Here is a 23,064-nt window from a genome sequence, read left to right on the forward strand (position 1 = left end):
ACAAGATGTATAAACGTAACTGTGAATCAAGTGGCAGTCTTACAATATGAAATCCAGACAATGTGTATCATAATTCATGATGATGTTTACCAGGGAGTTTACAAAAACACTTCATTATTTTATAACACTTTCTTATTCAGTAACATATGTAGAATACAGTGTGACAACCCAGAGAATATAATGCAACTTCTCTCTCTCTTTAAAGAATTCAGTCCAAGAGGCTGTAACAGATAGTCATCAAAGTGTACATATTTATAAAAAGAAGAATTATGCACAGATACTCCCCAGGTATCAAAGATTTCATGAATCTCCTTTATGCAAATAAAAGGTCATGTGCTGGGCTAGCGAACCTTATAGCAATGAGAGATGATGAAAACCTTGTTGCCTGTTAAATATTCAAAACTACAATGCTATTGTTATCTAGCTCTAAATGTTGAAGTTGCATTTCATACAACCTACCACATCAGAGAGATGAAAAACAGAGAAGAAATCCCACAGATAATTCAGAGTTCTATAGCTTGCAAAGATAGAGCAACTGACACAGTTCTGATTTAAAATAAATGCATAAATTCTGGATTCTCCCACATGTGAATTTCCCCACAGCAGCAACTTTTTCATCTCAAGCTGTGCTTCTGAAGCCACCTAGTTTCCCCTGAGTGTGCCTTCCCTGGCTATTGGCTGAGGTGGGCTGGGGTAATGTAGGCTTTTCTTTATAGTGATGGGAGGCTACATACATTGGGACAGTAAACTGGCTGTGGTACTGTGGAAATGTATTCCATGTCTTCAGAGCCAAATGGTAATGTTCTTAAATTATTTACTGCTTTGCATTATTCAGAACATGTCTCTTTTCCTCCAGGAGCTGGGCAATGTCTAAAGAAAGAGAGTTCTTAGTATAAAGCTAAGAAAACTGATGTTCTGGTCTTGTCACTAAAACCTGTAAAATGAGGGGGCTGGTCACACTGTGATCTCTGAAGTTCTTCCAGCTAGTGGTTACATTACAAGCATTGTGATTACTTTTGCCTCCCAGCTTCTAGCTTGTTGCAGCTCTTGAAATGGACTTGGCTTCCTCCTTCTGCAGGGCATGTACACATTGCGGCTTTTACCTGGAACCACTCGGCTCCTACACATGCTTCAGTTCTCAGCCCAAGCTCACTTCCTCAAGGAGGTCCTCCCTGCCATTCTGCCACCTCAGCTGAGTCACATTCATTTATTAAATGCTTTTGTGGAACTTTATTCCTCTTCCTCAGAGTGTCAATCTCTATGCACTCTGTTTGGTGCCTAGTTTTTGCTCCCCATGTATGCTGAATGTGTGCCAGAGTGCCTGACATTCAGTAAGTAATCATTAAATATTTATGGAATGAATGAGAATAACAATAAAGGTTAACACTTGTTAAGTTCCTGCCATGCTCCAGGCATTGTGCTGAGACCTTTATTCTACTTGCATCCTCTCCACAACCCCATGAGGACACTATCATCCCTGTTTCATAGATGAGAAAACTGTGGCTCGGTTTTAATTACCATCCAGTGTCCCTGCTAGTAAATGGAGGAGCTGTGACCTCAGGGGACGGAGATGGACAGGGTTAGGGATGACCCTCAAAGCAGCATCTGTCATAAACTGCTGCCAGGATCTTAAACATTTTTTTGAGGAATATCTCTGGACATGTGCTTACCTGTTCCCGTGGACATGGGATGCACAAAAGGCAAAGCTGTAGTGAAGGAGGGTGGGGTCAATCATGGCGCCATTTTCTGCCCGTTCAAGCAAGTCTCTGAGGTAGCAGAGATGTCGGTGACACCCTCGGACTCCGTTTCGGGCACAGTACTCATCTAGGACAAACACCTGGCCAGGACTGAACCACCCCTATTTGGGGAAGAAAGGAGAGACTTTCTTTTAAATACAGGTTGTTTATTTGTTTTTGTCTTTGTTTTTTTTTTTTTCCTGGAGAATGGCTAGAGTTGGGGGTAACTGGAGAAGGGGGTTAAAAATCAGCCAAAGTGAACACTTACTGATTGCTTATTAAGCGCCAGCTACTGTGCTGAGTGCCCTGTGCATGCTGTCTGCTCTCATCCTCAGGTACTATTATCCCTGTCTGATGGTTGGGAAAACTGAGCTCAGGGGACATGGCATTTCTCGAGTATGCTAGAGCCAGTGAGTGGTGTAGGTGGATGGGCAGACAGCATGATGCCAGAAACAGTTTCACCCACTGCTCTAACACTGAGCCGTACATTTTAGGAGTGTTGGAGGTGGGGCAGGGTGAAGTCTTGGTTACTGGTAAGAGAAAATAATAGCATAATACCTAAATTGGTATAGCACTTAACTCTTGACAAAGAACTTTCTGCTGAGTCCATAGCAATCTTGTGAAGTAGACGGGGCAGGTTTATCTTCATTTCTTAGAAGAGGAAGTGAAAATCAGAGCTGTTAAGTGACTTGTAGATAATACAGAACAGATGCAGGACTCAAACCCAGCTCTGCCCTACTCCAGAGATCCTCTCACTTTGGAAGACAATGTTGTTTAAATTTTAAAATGAAGACAATAACATAACTTTCCAAAGAGAACAACATAAGTTTTCAAGGTGTGACGCAGATATGGTTCAGTTAAACTGAGAGGAGCAGCTTCATGTGGCCTGGTTTAGCATTTTGTTTTATTCTTCCATTGACAATTATTAGTTCTCTTATTTATTTGCTTGATTCAGGATCAGACACAGTTCTCCTATAAAAGAGAACATGGGTGGAATCTCCAGCTCAGAGCAGATTGGGAGGCACAGCTGGATAGAAACTGCTGCCTCCATTATACAATTAAGAAAACAGATGCTCAGAAAGGCAAGGGACTTGTCCCTCAAGGTCACTCTTGGGCCAGCCCTGAAATTAAATCACTTCTCTTGGTTTGATAACTTTCTAAAGCAAGAAATACAGGTTTCCCCCATTATCTGAAAGTAGAGCATTCCTATGAAACCTTTTGTAGGCCAAATGGCATTAAGCAAAGAAGCAATTACCATTTCAGAAAAGTGAAAATCCTCTTTGGATTCCTTTTGGTTAGGGAATATGGGTATTCAATAGGTCACTGATCAAAAGTGAACTTTTGGATAGTGGGGGGGAATCCATAAACCAATTTAGGTGGTACTTTGTCAGATGGGAATTTTGGATTGTTTTAAATATAAATTTAATTTTACTTAGAGGGTCTTCTCCGAGTCATCTTTTGAATATTGGTCTGTCTTGGGAGAGAAAAGGGAAAAGGGGAGAGTGACTGCGGGCAGGTAGAGGCTACAGAGGTACAGTGATGGAGGCCTCTGCAACACGCTGATCTTGTATTAGTGATCCGGGTAATCTTCGATTGACAACATGCAGCTCAGCAATGCAGCCAACGAAAGACGGCATCTTTCCTATTTCAAATTATAAGTTACTGCCGAGGGCGGGAGAGTAGTCGAGGCAGTGGGCTGCCCCTATAGGCAACTTCTTTGCCACTCCATCTGCTACCCCAAATGCTAAATCTTAGAAACAACACTGCTGTGAAAGATTAAAATATATTTTCTACGACTCAGATGACACCAAGTCTTTTGTAGATGCCAAAATAGCTGCTTTGAAAAGAGTTGAAGAAATATCAATTAGGAACTCAGTCGAAGACACAGAAAAATTTATGTATCCCTGCTGGTCGGTCTCCAAAACTAACTGAAAAAAAAAAAAGATCATAATAATGAGAAAATGGAATATATAGAGACGTGAGATAAGGTCCTTTTAATTGATGTTATTTTTTGAAATTTTGGATGATTAATAGGTACAGGTATACAAATGTGGGAGGAAACTATTTTACGTATTCATAATTAATTTTGGATTTTGGACCATATTTTTAAGGCTATATATGACTAATAGCAAGCAAGCTTTGAATTTTCATTTCTGGCTTAATATTTCAGAGGGTATTTATTAACTCTCCTTAGTGATTAGTTTGTTAGTGAAAAAGAAAATTGTTTTAAAAAATAATGATTTGAAAAAGTCTTGAAAATAATACACCTAAAAAATTCAAGAGAATAGGAATTATACATAAAAGGGAATGATTTAAGTTCAAAGGCATATTCTTACAAGTTTCATGAATGCAGTTTATAATTATGTGAATAATCACATAATTGTAGGAAACACATTTGAGAAAAAATTGCCTTGCAATGCAAGGTAAGCTTTTTTTTTAAGTCAAAGTTATGCGTTCCTTTCCAATTTGGCAAAGTTCAGACTCTTCTGATGAAGTGATTTTAAACCCGAGATCATCAATGAATCTTTTATGAGATGAAGATTAATAAATTATTCCACATGATCCCGTTTCTGTTTTTAAGAATATTTTATCTACTATTTTTAATATTTTAGCTTCTGCTACAGAAAAAAAGGTATTTAAAATTAGAATAGATTTAGGATACAGCCACGTCATTTCTTAGAAAAGAAACAGATTTTCATTATAGTCATGTGAATATCAATAATATGTTAACCTTGGTTAATTCTATTAGTAACATACAGGTGCATTAACCTTAGTGTTCGGAGTCATGAATGAGGATTTTCCTCTGTGTAAAGTCATTTCATCATTTCCCTTCACCTTTCTCAACTATAAAGTGGGACTAATAACATTTACCTTTAAGAAATGATCTAGCAATCTATGGTTTGCTGAAGGAAATAAATTGGGTGTTTTTTAAGCTTCTGAACTTGATAAATAAAAAGCCCAAAATGTATCTTCAGAAATACAATAAAGACCTGACAGTGGTTTCTTGAATTTAAGTGATTTGAATTTAAGCTGAGAACAGTATTTCAAGACATATCTATCTTGCAGAAGAGCTGGACTTTTAAAAGTCTAAAGCACCATAAAAAATTCCCCTGATGGGTGAAAAATGCTTTGACTACTTTGAAGAAAAAGAAGCCACCCAAATAAACAAACCTAAACCAGTTTAGATTATGAAAGGTGAAGTAGAGCTTATTTACAAATCATTTTAATTTTTTAAAACTAAAAAGAACGCCTTCATTTCTGAGACAGGAGCCCAGGGTCTTGGCATCTGGGATAGGGAGGGAGTTGGATCTTAATGTCTAAGAAACTGAGGCAATTTTTACAAGTTCTCTACAAGCAGGTGCCAAACTCGATTACCCTCTTGAGAATATTTCACATGTTGCAGCTGAACAGGGGGAGGCTCAGACAGGGAGGCAGGGGAATTAGATTCGACTCTACTGATAACTTCCACCCGCTGTTTTCTTTCTTTGGTAAGTAAAACTATCTCAACCCAGGAAATCAAGAGCACATTTATAATTGTAATGGAGAGAAGAGCTTCTGACATAAAGGTAAAACACAAAATATTTTATTTTAAAAAACGTTATCATGTTAAAATTGCTGTAGACCAAAGGATATACTTGCCAGGCAAGAATAGGAATCATTAAGTCTGTGATCCAAAGTAAGGCGTTGCACCATCTCAAAGAGGGAAGCGTGGTCAAAGTTACAGGGGTTGGAAGAGATAAATTCGTCCATGCCATGTTTTTGAGCTCTATCTGCGTCTGTTCATTTATACATGTAGAGAGAGACACAATTTAGAGAAACACATCACATTTTCTCTGACATTTCAAATACACAGGAATTCACTACGCAGTATGAATGCTAGCAATTTCCCTGTTGCCTCCCACCATCATCTCCAATATTCTCTTTTTACCTCCCATTGTCAACTTGCATCACTTACTGGTGAGTTCATTGCATTTAGGCAAAAATATATTGGCATCAACATGTTTATCAAATGATCACAACTCCAGAGCATTTATGGTGTTCTTTAAAAACTAAGCACACAATCGTAACTTCACCTGCATTTCACCAAACACTGAAAGCAGATCGGATCTTTGTTTATAAAAGCCTATTTAGCTTTTCAGGTTTTTAATAGATTCTGCCATTCCAGTGGTTATGTCTAGAGCAATTTCTCTACAATTATTGGGATTATCTGGAAAAAGGGTTATGCTGATTTTCAGCAAAGTGACAATATTTGTCTCCTCCCCTTCCACATCCCGGTTGCCAATTTGGTTTCACAAAAGGTTGGGGTCCCCACCCTTCAAAATTAAAAAAAATAATAATAACAAAAGATTTTCATTGAAGCCTGGAGAATAAGTTAAATGGGAGTTTAGTTTGTGACAGCCGAGAACACTGGCTTATAGTGTGCTTACTCAGTTAGCAAAGCTTATAAAAGAGACAAACCAATTTACTCAGCAAGGGCTATGATCTGCCGTTTATTGTGAATTAATAGTCTCAATGTATTCACACTTTTCCTTACAGGGTGAAGGCTATAGCAAAACCTCCTAAAGGCTAACAAATTAATCTCACTATGTTTAACTAAAATACTCTATACTCAATTGGCAAAATAACTCGAGTACCCAACTCAAGTGAGACCCTGCAATTTCCAAAGAGGTAGGAATGAAGGTCCTAGACATTAAAGGAATTGGCTCACTCCACCTCGTATTTAGTCACTTTCCTTATATGCAGACTGCAAAGAAAAAGAGTCATTATCAAATCAAGCACGAGTTTATCCATCCCCTTGCATGCAATCCTCTACTGGAATGTGGGACCCGTGGGGGGCAGTAATGTTGTCTGGACATGGGGAAATCAATTTCTGACCTGAGAGGGTGTTTGGATAATATTTTCATTTGTGTTCTTTATCCCATGAAGTTTTGTTTCTTTTTTCTCTCCCAAGCTTGGGGGATGGCTGAAAGCCTGGGGTATAGTAGCTGTGTGGTTTTAAGATGACGATCTCTCTTCATATTATTGATTTTGTGTATTGTTCAAACCTAAGTGCATGGTATGTCAGATTTATAACCTCGTATTGTTTGATTTTTCAAATCTTCAGTTATTTTTCATAGAAGCAGCAAGTGGTCAGTGTTTGAACAGGATGAGTTGTTTATGCCCAAGACGCACACAAGCAATGGTTTCCAGAAGGCAAGTGGAGGAATATTTTAATAGCCGAATTGCTTCCTTGGGGTGACAAAACACAAGCCTTTGGAACAGATATCACAAGTGCAAGAATTATACTAGAGAATCTGAAAGAATCCTCTGTTGTGTTAATTGCCTCAGATTTGTCTTCAGGACAATGCTTTTCATTTGAGGTTAGGTGGCTTTATCTAGGAGGATTCTTTCGTTTGTTTGGGTTCTGAGATATCTCTCCCCTTTTGCCTTAGGATGGCTCATAAGAGAACTTGCCAGGAAGTTGGTGCTGGGGAAAAAGCTAACTGCTGCTAAAGTGTATGTATGAGACTCCTCTGGCCCAAGCAAGTATCTTAAGTCTGCTTCAAATTTATTTAGGTCTCCCTTGGCAGAACGGCACTCCTGCAATCCAGGCAGCCCCTCTCCATCCCTTAGGACAGACTCTGTTCTCTCACTTCTACCCCGTCAGTCCCAGGTCATTTTAAGTTAAGATCAACAGAAAGTGGAGGACATGAATTGCTCATCCTACTTCATCTTCATAAAAGCCTCACCCATCCTGCGCCTCTCAATTTGAACAGATAGATGAGGCATCTTGGCTGGTGCCAGCTTCGTGCTCCCAGATTTCTCGGAAGGCTGCAAGCTGACAAATCGGCCCGGGCCGAACTTTGCCGGTTTGGCTCTGTTATTTTATTGCTCTTCAGTTATGATGGTGCAACTGGTCATTTAGCTCAGAGAGGAGGGGCTTCTTTTGTAGCTGTTAAAAATATGGCTCATGTTTGAAGTCTCTTACCCTTTATTTGTTGAACCTCTGGAAAACTTTACTGTGAGCTACTTTGCCTTGCTGCCCACTCAGGAAATGGATACGAAAAGGCAACCTGGCTACTCTGCAGAGACCTGGATACCGACCCCACGCCTTGCCTCCCCAAACCATCACAATACAGCTTCTCGGAGATTTCTTGGCTTAGAGTACATGTAAAGAACAATTTACGTTTTACTTAAAAGCAGGCTTAGAGAAAAATATGCTCAAAATCAGCCTGTTTTCCTGTTCAGAAAGCAACCTTATCCACATAAATATTCCTTTTCCTTTCTTTCTTCCCTTCCTTTCTCTCGGTCCACATGTAGAATGAGCCTGGGACTGATTCGGGAGGTCTGGATTCTAGTTTGATCTATGTTTTTAAGTAACCATGGGATGCTGGCTGAGTTGTTAATCTCTCTGTGCCTCAGTTTCCTTGTATGTAAAATGAGCTGATCTTTCAGTTCCCTTTCTGCTGTCACTGTCATTTAATTATCCTGAATATTGTTTGCACACCTTCTGTATGTGTGGAATGGAGCTTAATGTGGTGGGAATTTCCAGCAAGTAAAATGAGCAGCCCCTGGATTTTGCCTATAAAAATCATCATTTATTCAGAATTAGGCTCATTATCTTAATGGTTCCAACAACTCAAGAGTACTTAAAAGGGTGGCTGGCTCCCATGAAATCACTGAGTGTTTCATTGAGCTTATCATATATATTCAGAAAAAGAGAGAAGCAGTAGGCTGGGAAAGCTATTTGAGTGTCAGTGGAAGGGGTCTAATTTTTCAGCTCCATCCAAGCAGGGTTTTTTATTTTTTTCTTTGATATTCCCAGCACCTAGACCAGTGGTACTTGGTACATAGCAGGCACTTGATAAATATGTGTTAAAATGATGAATTTATTTCATTAAAATCAATAAATTCACTCTTCAAACAAATATTTCATATTTCTTAATTTTATGGAATGTTGATACACTAACTTCAGTGGGAACAGTTCATTTGACCTAGGATAGTAGGTGGTTAAGTGTGTAGGCTCAGTGGCTCACAAATTCTGAATTTGAGGCTAGGTCTGCTATCACTAGGTATGTGATGTGAGGCAAGGTGGTTAGTATTTATGATCCGATTTTCCTGTTCTGTAAGTTGAGAACAGTGTTTGAGTCTAACCTCAGAAGGCTGTTGACAGGACCTAATGAGGTAGTACCTCTAAAGCACCTGGCATCTGGCACATAGTATGTGTTCAATAAATGCTAGCTATGAGTGAACAGGCAGGCTTCTTGGTGCTCCTGAAGCCAGTTTGTTTAATGTTCTTAGTGAGCCAAGGATGTCTGCATTTACAGCTAATGTTAGTTATAGGTTGCATCTTAACCATATTGTTTCTAGGAAGCTGGGAGTCCTTCCCAATTTCTCTGGTTTATGCTTCTCCTCTGCCCCTGTAACCAAGTCTTGTGTTCGGTCTCTGTGGTTTTGCTGGGTTATGCTCCAATTTCTTTGTGGTCAGAACACACAGATACAGTTGAACCCCTTGGTAGATATACATCTCTCAAGGGCATGTTTCTAATCTATTATTTCCCCCACCAGCTCCCAAAGGAATCAAGTCCTTAGGAGGTGTTTATAAACTGACTTACTCTGACACCTCCATCCCAGGAAAGTTCCTATTGAGTTTATTAAGGAGGCACACACATGGGGATTCAGATGGCATCTTGTAAATCCAAAAGTGGGAACATGTGCTCTTAAGAGAAAAAAATCTTATAAAAGGAAACAGAATTCTAGGTGCAGGTGTCTTTGGGTACCATTCAGACTGTCTGCCTATGTCTCCATACATGTCTAGGACCATATGCATTACATATGTTGTCTATTTTAAAATAAAACACTGCAGTGGTCCAGCTGTTCCAAATTCTGTTTCAAAGAACTTGTGGGTGCTTCCCAAACAACACCATATAGTCATTCTTGCACTGTCCCAGTCTGTTCTTCTACAGTGCTGAACATTCAAAAATACATGCTCCTTGCAACTCCATTTTTCCCTGTACAAACAATTGGAATTGGTTGATTACAGGGAAAGAAAACTCTGCTGTTGACATTAGCGAGGTGAAAACAGCCCAGAGCAAAAGTATGAGAAAGCTAATTCCTAAATTCAGGACACCGTGGAATCACTTCCTTTGCCAACGTTTGGCATGTATCAAGAGAGTGAAAATGAATGTGAGTATCAGGTTGAACGAAATAGAATTAGGAGGGTAAAGTGGCTGCTTGAAACTTTAATGATGTTTGGATTGTCTCTTGCTTTGGGAGGTGCATACCAATGCTCTTTTTCATTAATATGTGTTCTTTTTTTTTTATTTGTGTTTTTAAGGAATCAAGGATTGACTGCATTTTAAAACTGACCAGACCTGGCTGAATCGTTCCTAAGTCCTGCATGGCCTGCAAGGGCTCCACACCTACTGACAATGGGGTGCATAATTTTAAAGGCTCGCAGTTAGGGCATAATTCAACACATCTTCCAAACAATGCTACTCGTTTCACTTCTGGAGTTTAAATGCATAAAGATTTTGAAGTCCTTCATAGCATGGACATACAGACTGACTTCAGACTAAACTGAGTTAAATAAAGCTGATATCCGTACCTAAACTACATTTAGAAACTTAAACCACTTCAGTGGTATCCATGACACAGAAGTAGGCTGATGGACATACAGATTTATGGAAGGCAAGTACATTTTCAAGTGGAAACTAATCAAAACCTTTATTCCAAGTTTGCTCAGAAACAATATTGCTGTGGCATTTGAGGAATGTTGGGAAAACCAGTTCCCAAATGATAGGATTATATAAATTTTATACTCTCATTTAATCTAGTTCATTAAAACTCAAGTGTTGTCCCTAATTGGCCCACTCTACCATTTATGTGGTTCTTTAATTGACCATGATAATTAGGTTCATTTCATGGTATCCTTTTCCTCTTTCTCCTTCCCAATGGGAGAAATATGTAATATTTTAAAATGATCTCTTGCCTTAATAGCAAGCATATTTATGTGATCTTGTTTCAGATATAACAATTTTTAGATAAGTTTGCAAAAAGGTCTACCAAATAAATGTAATTTTCTTGGGGGCACTAACATAGCTTTCAAATTTTCATTTTATTGAGATTTTCCTATTATTCTAACAGCTAAGGGAATGGAGACACAAGGTCAAATCTCTTTTTATTTTGTGATATTATATTTGGAACTTTTTATAGGCTAGGGGAAAAGGAAATCTGTTGTTTAAAATAACTATGATTGCATTGCAATAAAATTGTCTGAGAGAGGTCCTTCCTCTAAATGAATCCCTTTTATATTAAGCCAGAGGTAGCTGTTTTATCACTGGAATTTAGAGCATGGTTATGGCTGTTGTATTCTTGATGGATGCTAGATGTAAGAGAATAGTAACTCTAAAGTCACTGTCAACCAAACTGCAAATTAAAAGGTGACTTTGTATCTTTCTTACATGGAAAATGTGTGCTTGTCATATCTGCTTGACAGTATAAGAGTGAATGTATGGTTTGGACAATAATGAACAATGACAGTAGTCAACCTCATCAGAAGACATGAAATAAAGAAATGACAATGATTGATGGCAGCTGGATGTTTGCAGATTTTTCTAGAAGAGCTTTTTTGGGCATGATCAAATAACCAGGGGATGTTGTGCTCTGCCTGAGCTCTGCATTGCAAGAGAAAGACTGGTCCTTCCATGCCTGCTGCCCTTGAGCAACAACTTAATTTCTTCATGGTCCCTGTGACTAAATCAAGCTAACTGGCATGGCCAAGAGAAAACGGTTTCTTAGAAGCTATCAAGGACCACATTGCATTTTACAGAAATCTTGATTATTAAAGTACTATGGCAATATACCCAAGGGGATAAACATAAGATATCTACTTCAATGTTAATTTTATAATTTTTATAACACTGTTGCTTTGAGTAAAAATCATAACAGATTTTGTCACTGATCTCAAAACAAATAAATAAATGATTTGTAATTTTCCCTGCTGTAGTTAATTGCATTTTCAATTAATTTACAGTTTTGTTGATGGTTTTATGTTCCCTGTAACATGAGCAAAAATAAATTTTCTAGAGTTGACTAATTAATAATGTGTCTTACCATAAATCATCACATGATATGAAAATACTCAGCCAGTTAGTGAATAACATGCTAAACATATCTGAAGTAGTTAAGAAAGAAATGAACCTTCATTTAATATGGACTACTTAGATCATATCATGGTGTTTGGAAAATTTTGGACCTGACTGTGGGAATCTATTCCTTTAAAAAATCATTTACCTTCACAATGAGAAGGAAAGTGATTACAGTGTGGTTTGGGTCATACAAAGTAGGTTAATATTGAAGTAATTGTTAGATATTGCATTCCTGCAATGTAGCAATTGCAAGTTGACAATACAAGAAGATATGACAAAAATCTCATGAGCTAAAACTATAGAAAGGAATTAAGGCAAAGACTGTTTGGAAGTCTACTAGGATAGCAATGCGTTGTTGTGCAAATACATATACATTTGCTCAGAACAAAATTCATTCAGTCATCTATTCATCCATCCTTTCTTTCATTCTTTAAAAAAAATATAGCAAAATCATAAATTCCCACTAAGTTCACATTCTATGGTAAGCTTTTAAAAATGCCTCATGAGACATTCAAAGGAAAGTAAAGTTAAAATAAGTATCTGCTTGGAGTGGTGAAAAAAAAAATCTGTCTGCTAGCCAGGGGTACATTTATGCAAAATAAAAGAAAAAAAGGGGAAAAAGAGAGCAAATTAAACAAACAAAAAGAATTAGAAGAAGGGACTATTATTTAATGGTCAGGAGGAATGATATGACCTACGACTTCTAAAATAGCATTCAGAATATGCAAGTACATAGTTGCCTGCTCTCTTGACCTATATTTCTAGCTCCCTCTAATGTCAAGTCTTCCCTCAGCACATTTTTGGTGGACGGCTTTTTCCTATATGAATAAAGGAACTGTATACTCACTCTGTTTTATTAGTAACTCAAATAATGAAGAGAAAGATTTCTCAAAGTTTTAGAGTTTCTTTTCTCTCTTACAGTTGTAGTTTTTGAAAAATTAATACGAATACAAGTGATGTCGAAAAAGTTATTGTTGCCATTGTTCTTGGGGGAGTAGCAGACAGGAATTTGAGAGGTCGCAACCCTCCATGGCATTGTGAGATGTGAATCCAAAGCTTTTGTGAACACGCTACATGGACTCAATCATGTCCTTTATTTTCTGGGTTTGTGTATGGCAGTCCCATGTATTTCAGCTCTCCTTTCAAAATTTATCCTCTATTGAGTCTTACTTAGAGCACACCATCAAGTCAGGTAGAATTAATTCTTTAGTGTTCTAATAATGCATTACTTTATTAATTGTATACTGCAATTTCTTGAAGTCTTGCTCAGTCAATATCTTTGGGTTTCCTACCCCACCTCTCTACTTGCTAAAGTATCCAGGGTTACCATACCATCTGTATGCTGACCATTCTAATCTTCAGAATAGGAGAGGAAAAACAACACCCCCACATTATCAGAGTGCAAAATGATCTGTTTTCAGGCATTAAGCAATCAGGTAGCTGTGAATTCCATGAAACAGAGGCCATTATTTGCCATTTTGTTGTGATGTTAATTAATATTCTTGGAATGAAAAAAATAGGAGATGTTAGTGGTTGGCTTTACTCAGAGGATCATTTGATGCCAATATGAAAGCCAAGGAGAGGAGGCAATTATGCACACATCACATGCATCCTAGTTTCAGTATGGAAGCTTACATTTCAAACCTAAGGTCAGGAAAATAACATGAAAAGTTTTACTACAAAGTCTAGACATGAGGAAGATTTAAGAGGAGAGGGGGGAAGCACATTGCAGGTGTCAGATAATCTAGTCTGATTATCTGAGCTGTGCTAGCTATGGGGGAGCACTTACCCTTCAGTCCGGCTAGAAGTTAGCAGGGTAAGAAGGAACAAACCAGAATAACATAAAGACTAGCAACAAGGCTCAGGAAAGCAGACAGGAGTTCTAACCTAGCAGCTAAAGTTCTTGGGTTTGAGCAAAGATTGAACAAGAAAACTTAAATGAAACCAAATAAGACAAAACCAAATCAACCCCCGCCCAGACCACAGTAACCAAGAGCCCCCTAACTGCTGAGGACTGTTCAGGTGTTAGAGAAAATAGAACCATTCTCCAAAACACCCAACTTTGGGGATCTATGATGTGATTAACAGTTATTAGTTGAGAGGCAGACATTAAAATGAGACTCATTGCAAGTGATATACCAAATAATCTTAACATACCCTCTCCCCCGAGTCTGCATGAGAGCAGGTGTACTGATTTTTACTGTTCCTCTAACACGCTGCACAGGGATCAGGTGTCTCAATGAGAGGCCACTTGGCAACATCCAACTACAGATGTGGACTTAATGCCCAAGGTAAGCAACATCGGCCTCAAAGGTTGGAAAATCACAAGTATTTGTTTAAAAAAGTTATATAGCTAGGCACTGAATCAGTTTTTTTCAAGGTTTAAACATCAACACAAAAGAGGGGGGAAATTAAATCAACACCACCACCACACACTAAAAAAACCACAAAAGAACAGAAAAGTTTTAAAGTTTGGTAGAACCCTCCCAAAATCATTGTAGAGTCACATACAAACTAATGAATAGCAGGATCTATTTTTTGTTTTGTTTTGTTTTTACAATTCTATATAAATACTCCACTCCACTCTTTCTTAGATGTGTCTTTTCATTTTGAGCTTTACAAATTGCAAAAAATAAAAACTGTTAAACTGAATTTAGAAAGACCCAAATAAACTCACAATTACTCCTGATTTCCCAAACTGTAAAATGTTCCATTCTCAAGTTTCCCTTGAGCAGACAGCGACATGACAAGACTGGAGTGTTTATTTTTTTCTATCCGAAAAACTCTCATTTCCTGTAGCTTCCCTTTGCTATGTAAATACTGACAAAGTGATTACAAAGTTAACTCATTGAAAAGTTGTTCTTAAAAATTATTCACTTGCAAGAATGCCAAATACTTTGAACAAATATTAAAAAACAGGATCTGATGAGCTGTGTACAGAACTAAGTATTTAACAATGACCCTTACCTTTTAAAAGTCAAGGAAACCTTTTAAAATGCAATACTTGATTGTTTTTATTTTTGGATAGAGAATCTGTGATTAAATTAATGTTTGTGATATGACAATTAAAACAAACAGGCTGAGAACAAAATAGAAGTGAAGGATCCAAGCTATTTATTACTTGCTGGGATTGTTTTTAATTTTTCTCTAACTCTGCTTTGCAGTACCAGGGAACCAGCCCATCCCAGTTTGCCCAGTACTGGGGTTTCTGGGAACATAGGACTTTCAGTGCTAAAACAGGGGAGTCATGGGCAAATCTTGATGAGCTGGATGTCCTAAGTATGAAGCAACACTCTGAGTTTGACTGAATTACCCACATATAAGGCATGATCTGTTTAATAGTGATGGTCTGAATTTAACAAATTACATGCAACGGTGAAGTGATGGTGACATAACTGTTCTGTAGCAGTCAGCACTAAAAATCATGATGTACTTCCTACCTCCAGCCGGGTTTTGGCTCTTCTGTGTAACTACTCAGTAACACCACAGAATGTACAGTTCTTGGTTCTTTTTATTTTTCACCTTTCCCATGGAGTTCATATGCCCCTAACTGCAAATGATCAGGTGTAGAGGGTTGGTTTGGTTAAATGCTGACTAGATTCCTCTGCTGGTTTCTACATTATGGGCACAGAAGCCTCCTTTGCTGGTACTCTGCCAGCAGTTTTTATTAAGTTCCTAAACTAGCGATAGATAGAATCTGGAGCAGTGGTGAGGCTCTATTTCAGGGATAGTGAAGGAAACATGACTATTGAGTTCAGTAGTATTGGATTGAAGCTCTGAGTAAGGATTACTGTCACTTATTACAGGGTCACAGTGCACAGTTGTGCAGACTGGACACTGCACAACTCAACAGGTGCCATTTACGTTTTTGTCTGTGTGAAAATTGCCTCTTGTAGTGCACAGTCTGCATAGCTGAAAGTGGTGGCCTTGCTCTTAAGGAACCTGGTAGGTGTGTCCGGGCCTCACTCTCCAGAGAACCTCTGTTCCTGAGCAGCGATTAAGGAGACAGTAGGGAAGAAGGTGGCCCTACCACAGGTACGGTTGAATCCCAGAGGCATGAATCATCTGACCTTCTCATTCATCTCTCAGCTTACCTCACATGTTCCCTAAGGAGAATATTGCTCACCACCCCTCAAATCTAAACCCTTAGAATTTGCTTTGGTTTCCTGTCAACTAGGGTAGTGACATACATCAAGCTTGTGAGTACTCAAGCACATCTTCCCACTGATGTCCTCGCGTTCTCATGTCATGGTTTAATGTATCCCGTGGTCAGTGGGGGATCTAAATCAAGAGGCCCTGGGTACTTCCATGAAGAGACACCCACCCTCTCTTCAGCAGCCTCCTTCAGTAATCTTTTTAAAATCAGTATCTGGTCTCCATTTAATTCTTCCCTTGGATAAGATTCCTCTTTCTTATACTGGTGAGGAGCAACTGGGGCTAATTACAGACAAGTAGTAATTTCTTATTCCAGGCAGATACTTTCAGATACTGAAGGCAAGGTAAAATGACATCAGAGGATATGGAGATTCTGTGGTGACAAAACCAGTATCTTGCAAGTATCACCTACGATACGTGTTTTATGAGGTTGATTTGGATGGTGAGCATAATCAGAACTTTTTTTCCCCGATACACAGGTGGTCCCATTTCAGAGGGATATGATAGGGTGTCCCTTTTCCAAATTTATTAAAAAGGAGCTTGCCAGGCAAAGGGAAAGGAAGGCTTTGATCACAGAGGCATTTAAAAAAAATTAAATATGTATTGGGTATGCTTTATCTCATCTAAGGACTGAATCATCAGAAAGAGATGTTGCTTTCTCTCTTTATTGCTTTTAACTAAACTGCATGCCTCAAATGATAGTGAAAACAAGAAGGTGACGGGGAACTTGTAGTGGTCGTGGTCGGGAGGACTGCTCCTCCCCCACCAAGTCCCTCCTCGACCTCTTCCTTATTCTTTCAGGGTTTTCTGGGTGATTGTAGGGTTATTTACATCCCACAGGGAATGCGTCTTCTTTAAGAAACTGTCTGTACTGGACAGGGATTCCTGGGAGCTCCTGATGGATACTATTTGTCATCCAAAAAGAGTTTTTCTCCATCAGCAAGGGTGTTGTAGGTTTAAGAACATAGTCTGGTTAGACAGAAATGGACATGGCAGTGGAATTACTGGAAAAGAGAATTTGCTTCTATTTAGTTGCAGTAGCTCCAATATAGGAGGGAGTATGTAAAAAAAAAAAAGCCTGTGTTAAACAAAAGTCAAGTTTCTGTTGTGGGGCCTTTGCACTCCCTTTGCTGATCGCTGCAGTTCTCAGTTCTCCATCTGCAGATCTTTGTGGAGCTGACTCCCTATCACCTGGGCTTCAGCTCAGATCGCTTGTGCCTACTATTCTCTCTCCCCACTCAGCCACCAGTGCATGACTTTCTTCATGGTATTTCTTGATGTCCAAAACTATCTTATTTATTTGTTGACCTGTTTGATGTCAAGACTCCTCACCTGGGATCAAGTTTCCAGAGAGCAGGGTCCTTGTCTGGCTGTCTCATGAGCAGCTCTCAGACCACAGAAGCTGTGCAATGCACTGGACTGAGTGGGTGGGTCCTGTGCTGAACTGAGGAATCACCGTGATTGCTGCTAGAAATGACTTATGCCTGAGCCTTGCGACCGATTTGATATTTGGGGCAAGGCAAGATTTTCTATTTAGGGTTAATATTTGTCACTAAAATGAATGACTTTATTTGGTGCTTTGTATTTCCAATGTTTCCATTTCCTTTGTTTAATAAATGTCTCCAAGTGTGTTGTGGATTCCACCTTCCCTGTGTAGCAGAAGTGTTGGGAGATAGAACCATCCTCGCAGGAAGACGTGGTAAAGGGGTAAGAAATTAAGATGGATGCAGGTAAGAGGAGGAGAAACTGGAAATTGGGGCTGTTTAAGGAGAGAGTTTCATTTTTGGATCCTGTTATTTCAGCTCAGAATGAGATGTTAGGTACCATGCTTTTGTTTGTTTGTTTTGTTCGTTTTGTTTTTTCCACTGCATGTGATAATGTCACCACTTATTTTTAAATGATTCTAACTTGCAGATTTAAATTTATTTTAAATTAAGCCCTATTTTAAAATTAGCTTTAATAGAAAAAAACAAGCAAGGACATACATAATCTACTCTCTCTGAGGGACTCAAACGAGTATGAGTTTGGTTATGAATTCCAAACTCTCCAAAACAAAAGGATGAAAATCCACCTAAAATATACTTTCTTTTGTTTAGTCTGGGGGGAAAATGTCAAGTATTGCACTTTAAAATTAATTTTATCTAAGATTTTTGCCCAAACTTTCCCCCCCTGAATTCACTATCATTTTCATGATTGTATGAATCCTTAATATAAAAGCAACTAGATTTTCTAATTCAACTTTGGGAGATTGACTTGACCCTACAGAGCTGTTTTTAACGAATGGCATATTTACTTACAAAATTGGGAGATGGGGGCGTCCAGCTGAGGCACATTCCCTCCCTTGGCATTGAGTTTCTGAACTTGGGTTGGGGGCACAGGCTTGTGTGACTGTCCAGTGGCCCGATACATGGCTTGGACCCACAGGATGCGATCTTGTTCATCATCACTCGCGAATATCACGGTGTCGCCTTCCTTGACTGCATTGAAGAAGGCCCGGCCGCCCTCCAAACCTAGAATAAAAAGGAATGAAAACTACTAAGCTGAACTGCAAGGTTCTCAGCAGGACTGAGGCCAGAGAAGGGTGGCTTTTGCACCTTTTCCTTGGGCTGGAGAAGGAGGAGCAGTTTATCTGACTCTAGGATGGGAAGCCTGATAAAGCCTGATACCCATCTGGCCACAGAGTCAAGGCGTAATGTTAAAGATGCATTTTGAGCCTGGCTCTTGTCTCCATCTTTGTTCTGCTGGGGACAGAACTGTCAAGTAGGCTGCCTACTGGCTGAGTAAACATTTGCCTATAAACATACTATTATTTTTCTCATCTTTAAAGACAAAGAAAGAAACAAACAACAAAACATTACCTTCTTTATCCATATTCTCTCCCTCATTGATGCCATCCCGTCTTAAATACCACGAATAGGCTTGGGATCACTGTATTTCTATCTCCAACATGACTTCTCCGCTGAACTGCAAACCTGAACTTCCAATGGCTTTCTTGACCTCTCCACATGGGTATCTGATAGATGCCCCAAGCTTATCACATCCAACACTGAGCTCCTGGTCTTTCCCCCAAACTCCTCTCTGGCTCAGCTAAGCTGAACTCATCACTCCAGTTGCTCAAGCCCTCAACCTTGGGTCCTTTCTGATTCTTTACTTTCTCTCCTACTCACTTCCAGTGGGATTCAGACTCCAGGACTAGAATTTGATCCTTTTTTACACCTCCAGGGCTTTCACTCTGAACGTAGCCAGGTGAACATTTCACCTGGATTATTTTAATAGCCTCCCATCTGATCTGTTTGCCTCCACCTTCATTCTCTATAGTCAATTCTCAACATGGCAGCCAGAGAAATTGGTTTAGCAGAAGGTCATGCCACTCCTCTGCTCAAAACCTGACAGTGGCTCCTCATTTCACTCAGAGGAAAAGTCTAGTTCTGACAAGGCCTGAAAAGTCTGACATCAATTGTCCCTCCCTTACTTCTGTACTTGTCTCGTGGCACTCACATTCTCTCTCTAGTGCACACATACACACACTTCGAGGCAGCCACACCAGCCTCTCACTGTACCTTGAATACCGCAGGTACATTCTCACCTCAGGACTTTTGCACTTACTGCTTGCTGTGCCTAGAACCCTTTTCCTCCAGATATGTATATGATTCACATCTTCTCCTCCTTAATGTCTTTGCTCAAATGTCACATAATTGAGTGCTTCCCTGACTTCTACCTCACATTCTCCATCTCTCTTATCTTGCTTAATTTTTCCTCCATAGCTCTTTTCACCTTCAAAAAATGATCATTTACTTTCCTTCATGAGGACAAGGACATTTTGTTTGTTTTGTTTACTATTGTATCCCTGGTACCTAGAATAGTGCACAGCATATAGTAGGTGTTTGGCAAATACTTGTCGAATGAATGAATGAATGAATGAATGCTCTACAGACGTATCTTCTTCCATAAGCAGTTCTCCAGGTTAAAATTTAGGGAGTTAGGTGGAAGCTTCTCTTTGGGCTCAGGCCAAAGATACAGCATGTCTGTCAGCATATTCCACAAGCCTCTACTTTGGGGTTACTGGATGCCCTCTGGCCAGAAATAAAGCTTCATAACTTCATCAAGTTTCTCAACATCCCCCCAATTACTAGTTAAATATTAAGAGGAGTACGAGCAGGGTGATTAGCATCCCCACATTCCAACTAGGCCCAGTTATTAAGCTGTTTGACATTTGACACTGGAAAGCTTTCTGGTGACACGAAGACTTCTCCATTGTACTAAATCATATGTGTATTCTACAAGCGTTGGGGTATATTCATAGTTTTGCACTTAGAATGGCCTAGGATTCTAGAACAATAAACAACCACTTCTTTGGAGGGTCTAGTGATACAGCACTGGTAATAAAAGCTTTTTGGTGGTTATGATTATGAGAGACTATTTTTTTTGCCTAATTTCTTATGGAGGGTTTTAGAATATGTGATTTGGGTCGGATGATGTACAAGCTGGGGAGAGCTGATGAAGCTAATGGATGGCATGATAGGGAGGAAAGTTCTGGGGGGAAGGGAGGAAAAAAGAGCTTTGAGGGCTGCTTTAGGCCCTGAAGAGTAAGCACTAAGGTGCTGAAAGGAAGAGTCAGAAGGCCCTCTGATGTCAAGTCTCAGGTAACCTTTGGGGTGAGGCCTTTGATGCTGCCACTGAAGGCAGGCTAGACAGCACTAGGGGGGTCCCTTCCCCTGTCCCCCAACCCCTACTTCTGAGCATGGGATGCTGTGTTCTTAGAGCTACTGTCAGAAAATCAGTTCATGAGGTTGCTTTGGAAAACAGAGAGGTAGAGATACAAAGGTGCTGAGAAGTTTTCAGGCTTTTATTTAATCCTTTCAAAGGCCCTAGGAAGTAAGTCTGATTATTCCCATTCTATAAATGAGGAAAACGAGTCACAGTAAAGGAGATAACTAGCCCATGAACACAAAGCGGAGCTGTAAGCATCAGAGTTGAGCTTCTAACCCCCACTGTGTGGCTCCAGAGCTGATGGATGTAACCGCTGTGCTGCACGGCTGTGACGCGTGAACAACATGGCCTGGCACGTGGTGACAGCTGTCTGAGGGTTAGCTGTCAGCGACAGATTGAAGCTAACTGTGGAGTGACAGGGGACAAAGAGCATCTAAAGCGGCAGAAGCAACGGTGGAGAGCAACAGAGCTTCTCTAGGAAGCACGGAGACCAAGGACACGCCCATGAGAGCAGGGAGAGAGCAGAGCATCCCAGCTGAAAGAAAGCCGCGGGAGGAGAGGGCAAAGTGAACACGGGCACGTGCTCCAAGGCAGCCGTTCCTGGGGAGTGTACATTTGCAAAGTACCGTGTATGACAGAGACTGGGCTGTTCATGGAGAACGTGGAGCCCTGCCCCCCAGGTGCTGCCCTGTTATGAGCAAGAGGACACAGCAGGGAATGGACTGAGGCCACCCGGCTGGGAATGTTGGCCAGCTCCCTGGGGGCGGCAGGGCAATAGTTCCAGCAACCTCAGAGAAATACTCCATTTGTAATGGTAAAGTTGTCTGAGATAGGATGTAGTGGTTTAAAATATGCCACAGCATTACTCTGCATGAATATCCTTTTATTTAAAGCTTCATTACTTCATCTAACAGGAACCGAGAGATTGTTGCATACTCTCCACACCAAACCCAGGGAAAGGTAAAGTGAAGTTTTCATTTTTAGCTTAAAATGAGTAGCCTATATGTAAAACTTACATATAATTATTTATCAGTTCCCCAAATTAACATTTCAAAGACCCTAATGAGGTTGATTTAGCACTAAATGTGTGTGTCTGAGTGACCATTTGGTACAGGCTGGTACTAAGGCAAGGGCATTTGTGGCTACAAGGCTACCCATCCCATAAACACTTCTACCAGTTGGTCCCAGTGACAATCTGCATGGTCAGGAGTAGGAGGGGGACAGATGGGCTCACAAGTCCTCCATTTGTACACTCACCTTTCAGGGAGCAGCTGAAGAGATTCCTACACCTCTGAGGACAGTGGCTGAACCATGTGTCACTTGGATCTCTAGCTGGTCAACTTCACTGTGAATGAAAATCCCCTACAGTGCTTGCTTATTTATTTATTTACTTATTGCAATAGAGTCAATATATAATATTATGTCGGTTTCAGATGTACAACATAGTGACTCAAAAATTGTCTAGATGCTTGCCACAATAAGTGTACAGTGCTTATTTAAATACAAGGCCCTTTAAGAATTCTGCCCTTTAAGAATCCTGAGAAATTTTTAAGTTAGACTTTAAGAAATTCTGAGTTAGACTTTTCTTGTGACAATTGGGAGTATTTAAATTTCCATTTTCAATCAAACGTTACTTTGGAAATAAATAGGACTTGGCACATGGGAAGGCAGAGAAGAAGCTACTTATTATTCTCAAGAACATAATCAATTTACTTTCCATTTACATCTTTGGTAAAGGAATTCATAAATTATATCCTGTGGGATCCATGTGAAACAGAAGAAAAGCTCTTATGATATATATGCAGTTATTCCTTTTGCATGTAGTTAGAACAGCTTCCTCCCTGTTCCTGCCCCTCTGCTATTGGAAGAGAATTCTGCTTTCATACGATAAAATAACAACTCTAGCTTTGCTATAACTGTACACATAGCTGTGTTTTCCTGCAAGTACCAAAGGGTGGCATGGGCTGGAGCCCGAGTCCCAGCTCTTTTTCTTCTTTGCAAAGTAGGATAATCCTGACCCTATCTCCTTGGTAGGATTGTGGTGAGGTACAAGTGCAATCACGCAGAGGAAAGGAGTGAACTGGTTTAAAAGGAATTACTATCACAGAAGGTATTGTTTTCCTTTTCATTTGGCCGATTAACCTCCCACGTTAAAATGCAGGTATAATGAAAGATGAAATCTATTTTCCAAAAGGAACTCAAGAGTTTGGGAAGAACTCAAATTACCACAGAACGTCCTGAAGGCTAGTGTCTGAATGTAGGAGCCATAGCCTTTTAATGAGACGTTGCATGAAATTGTTTCAAACTCGTAGTTTCTATTCATCGCGAAGAAT

The 23,064-nt window shown here is 39.7% G+C and overlaps 1 protein-coding gene across 7 annotated transcripts in view; it reads right to left on the bottom strand.

The window, feature by feature from the left end:
• CADPS (calcium dependent secretion activator) overlaps positions 1-23,064 on the bottom strand; it is a 428,787-nt gene that overhangs the window by 131,420 nt on the left and 274,303 nt on the right. For all 7 annotated transcript variants that reach the window (XM_073230819.1, XM_073230820.1, XM_073230821.1 and 4 more), the window contains exons 11-13: positions 18,319-18,531; positions 5,376-5,512; positions 1,671-1,858 (exon numbers count right to left, since the gene is read on the bottom strand). In XM_073230819.1, the coding sequence (XP_073086920.1) occupies positions 1,671-1,858; positions 5,376-5,512; positions 18,319-18,531 (538 nt within the window). The remainder of the gene's footprint in view (positions 1-1,670; positions 1,859-5,375; positions 5,513-18,318; positions 18,532-23,064) is intronic.

Source organism: Manis javanica, chromosome 3 (assembly GCF_040802235.1).
Source record: "Manis javanica isolate MJ-LG chromosome 3, MJ_LKY, whole genome shotgun sequence".
In the NCBI taxonomy this organism is placed as follows: domain Eukaryota; kingdom Metazoa; phylum Chordata; class Mammalia; order Pholidota; family Manidae; genus Manis; species Manis javanica.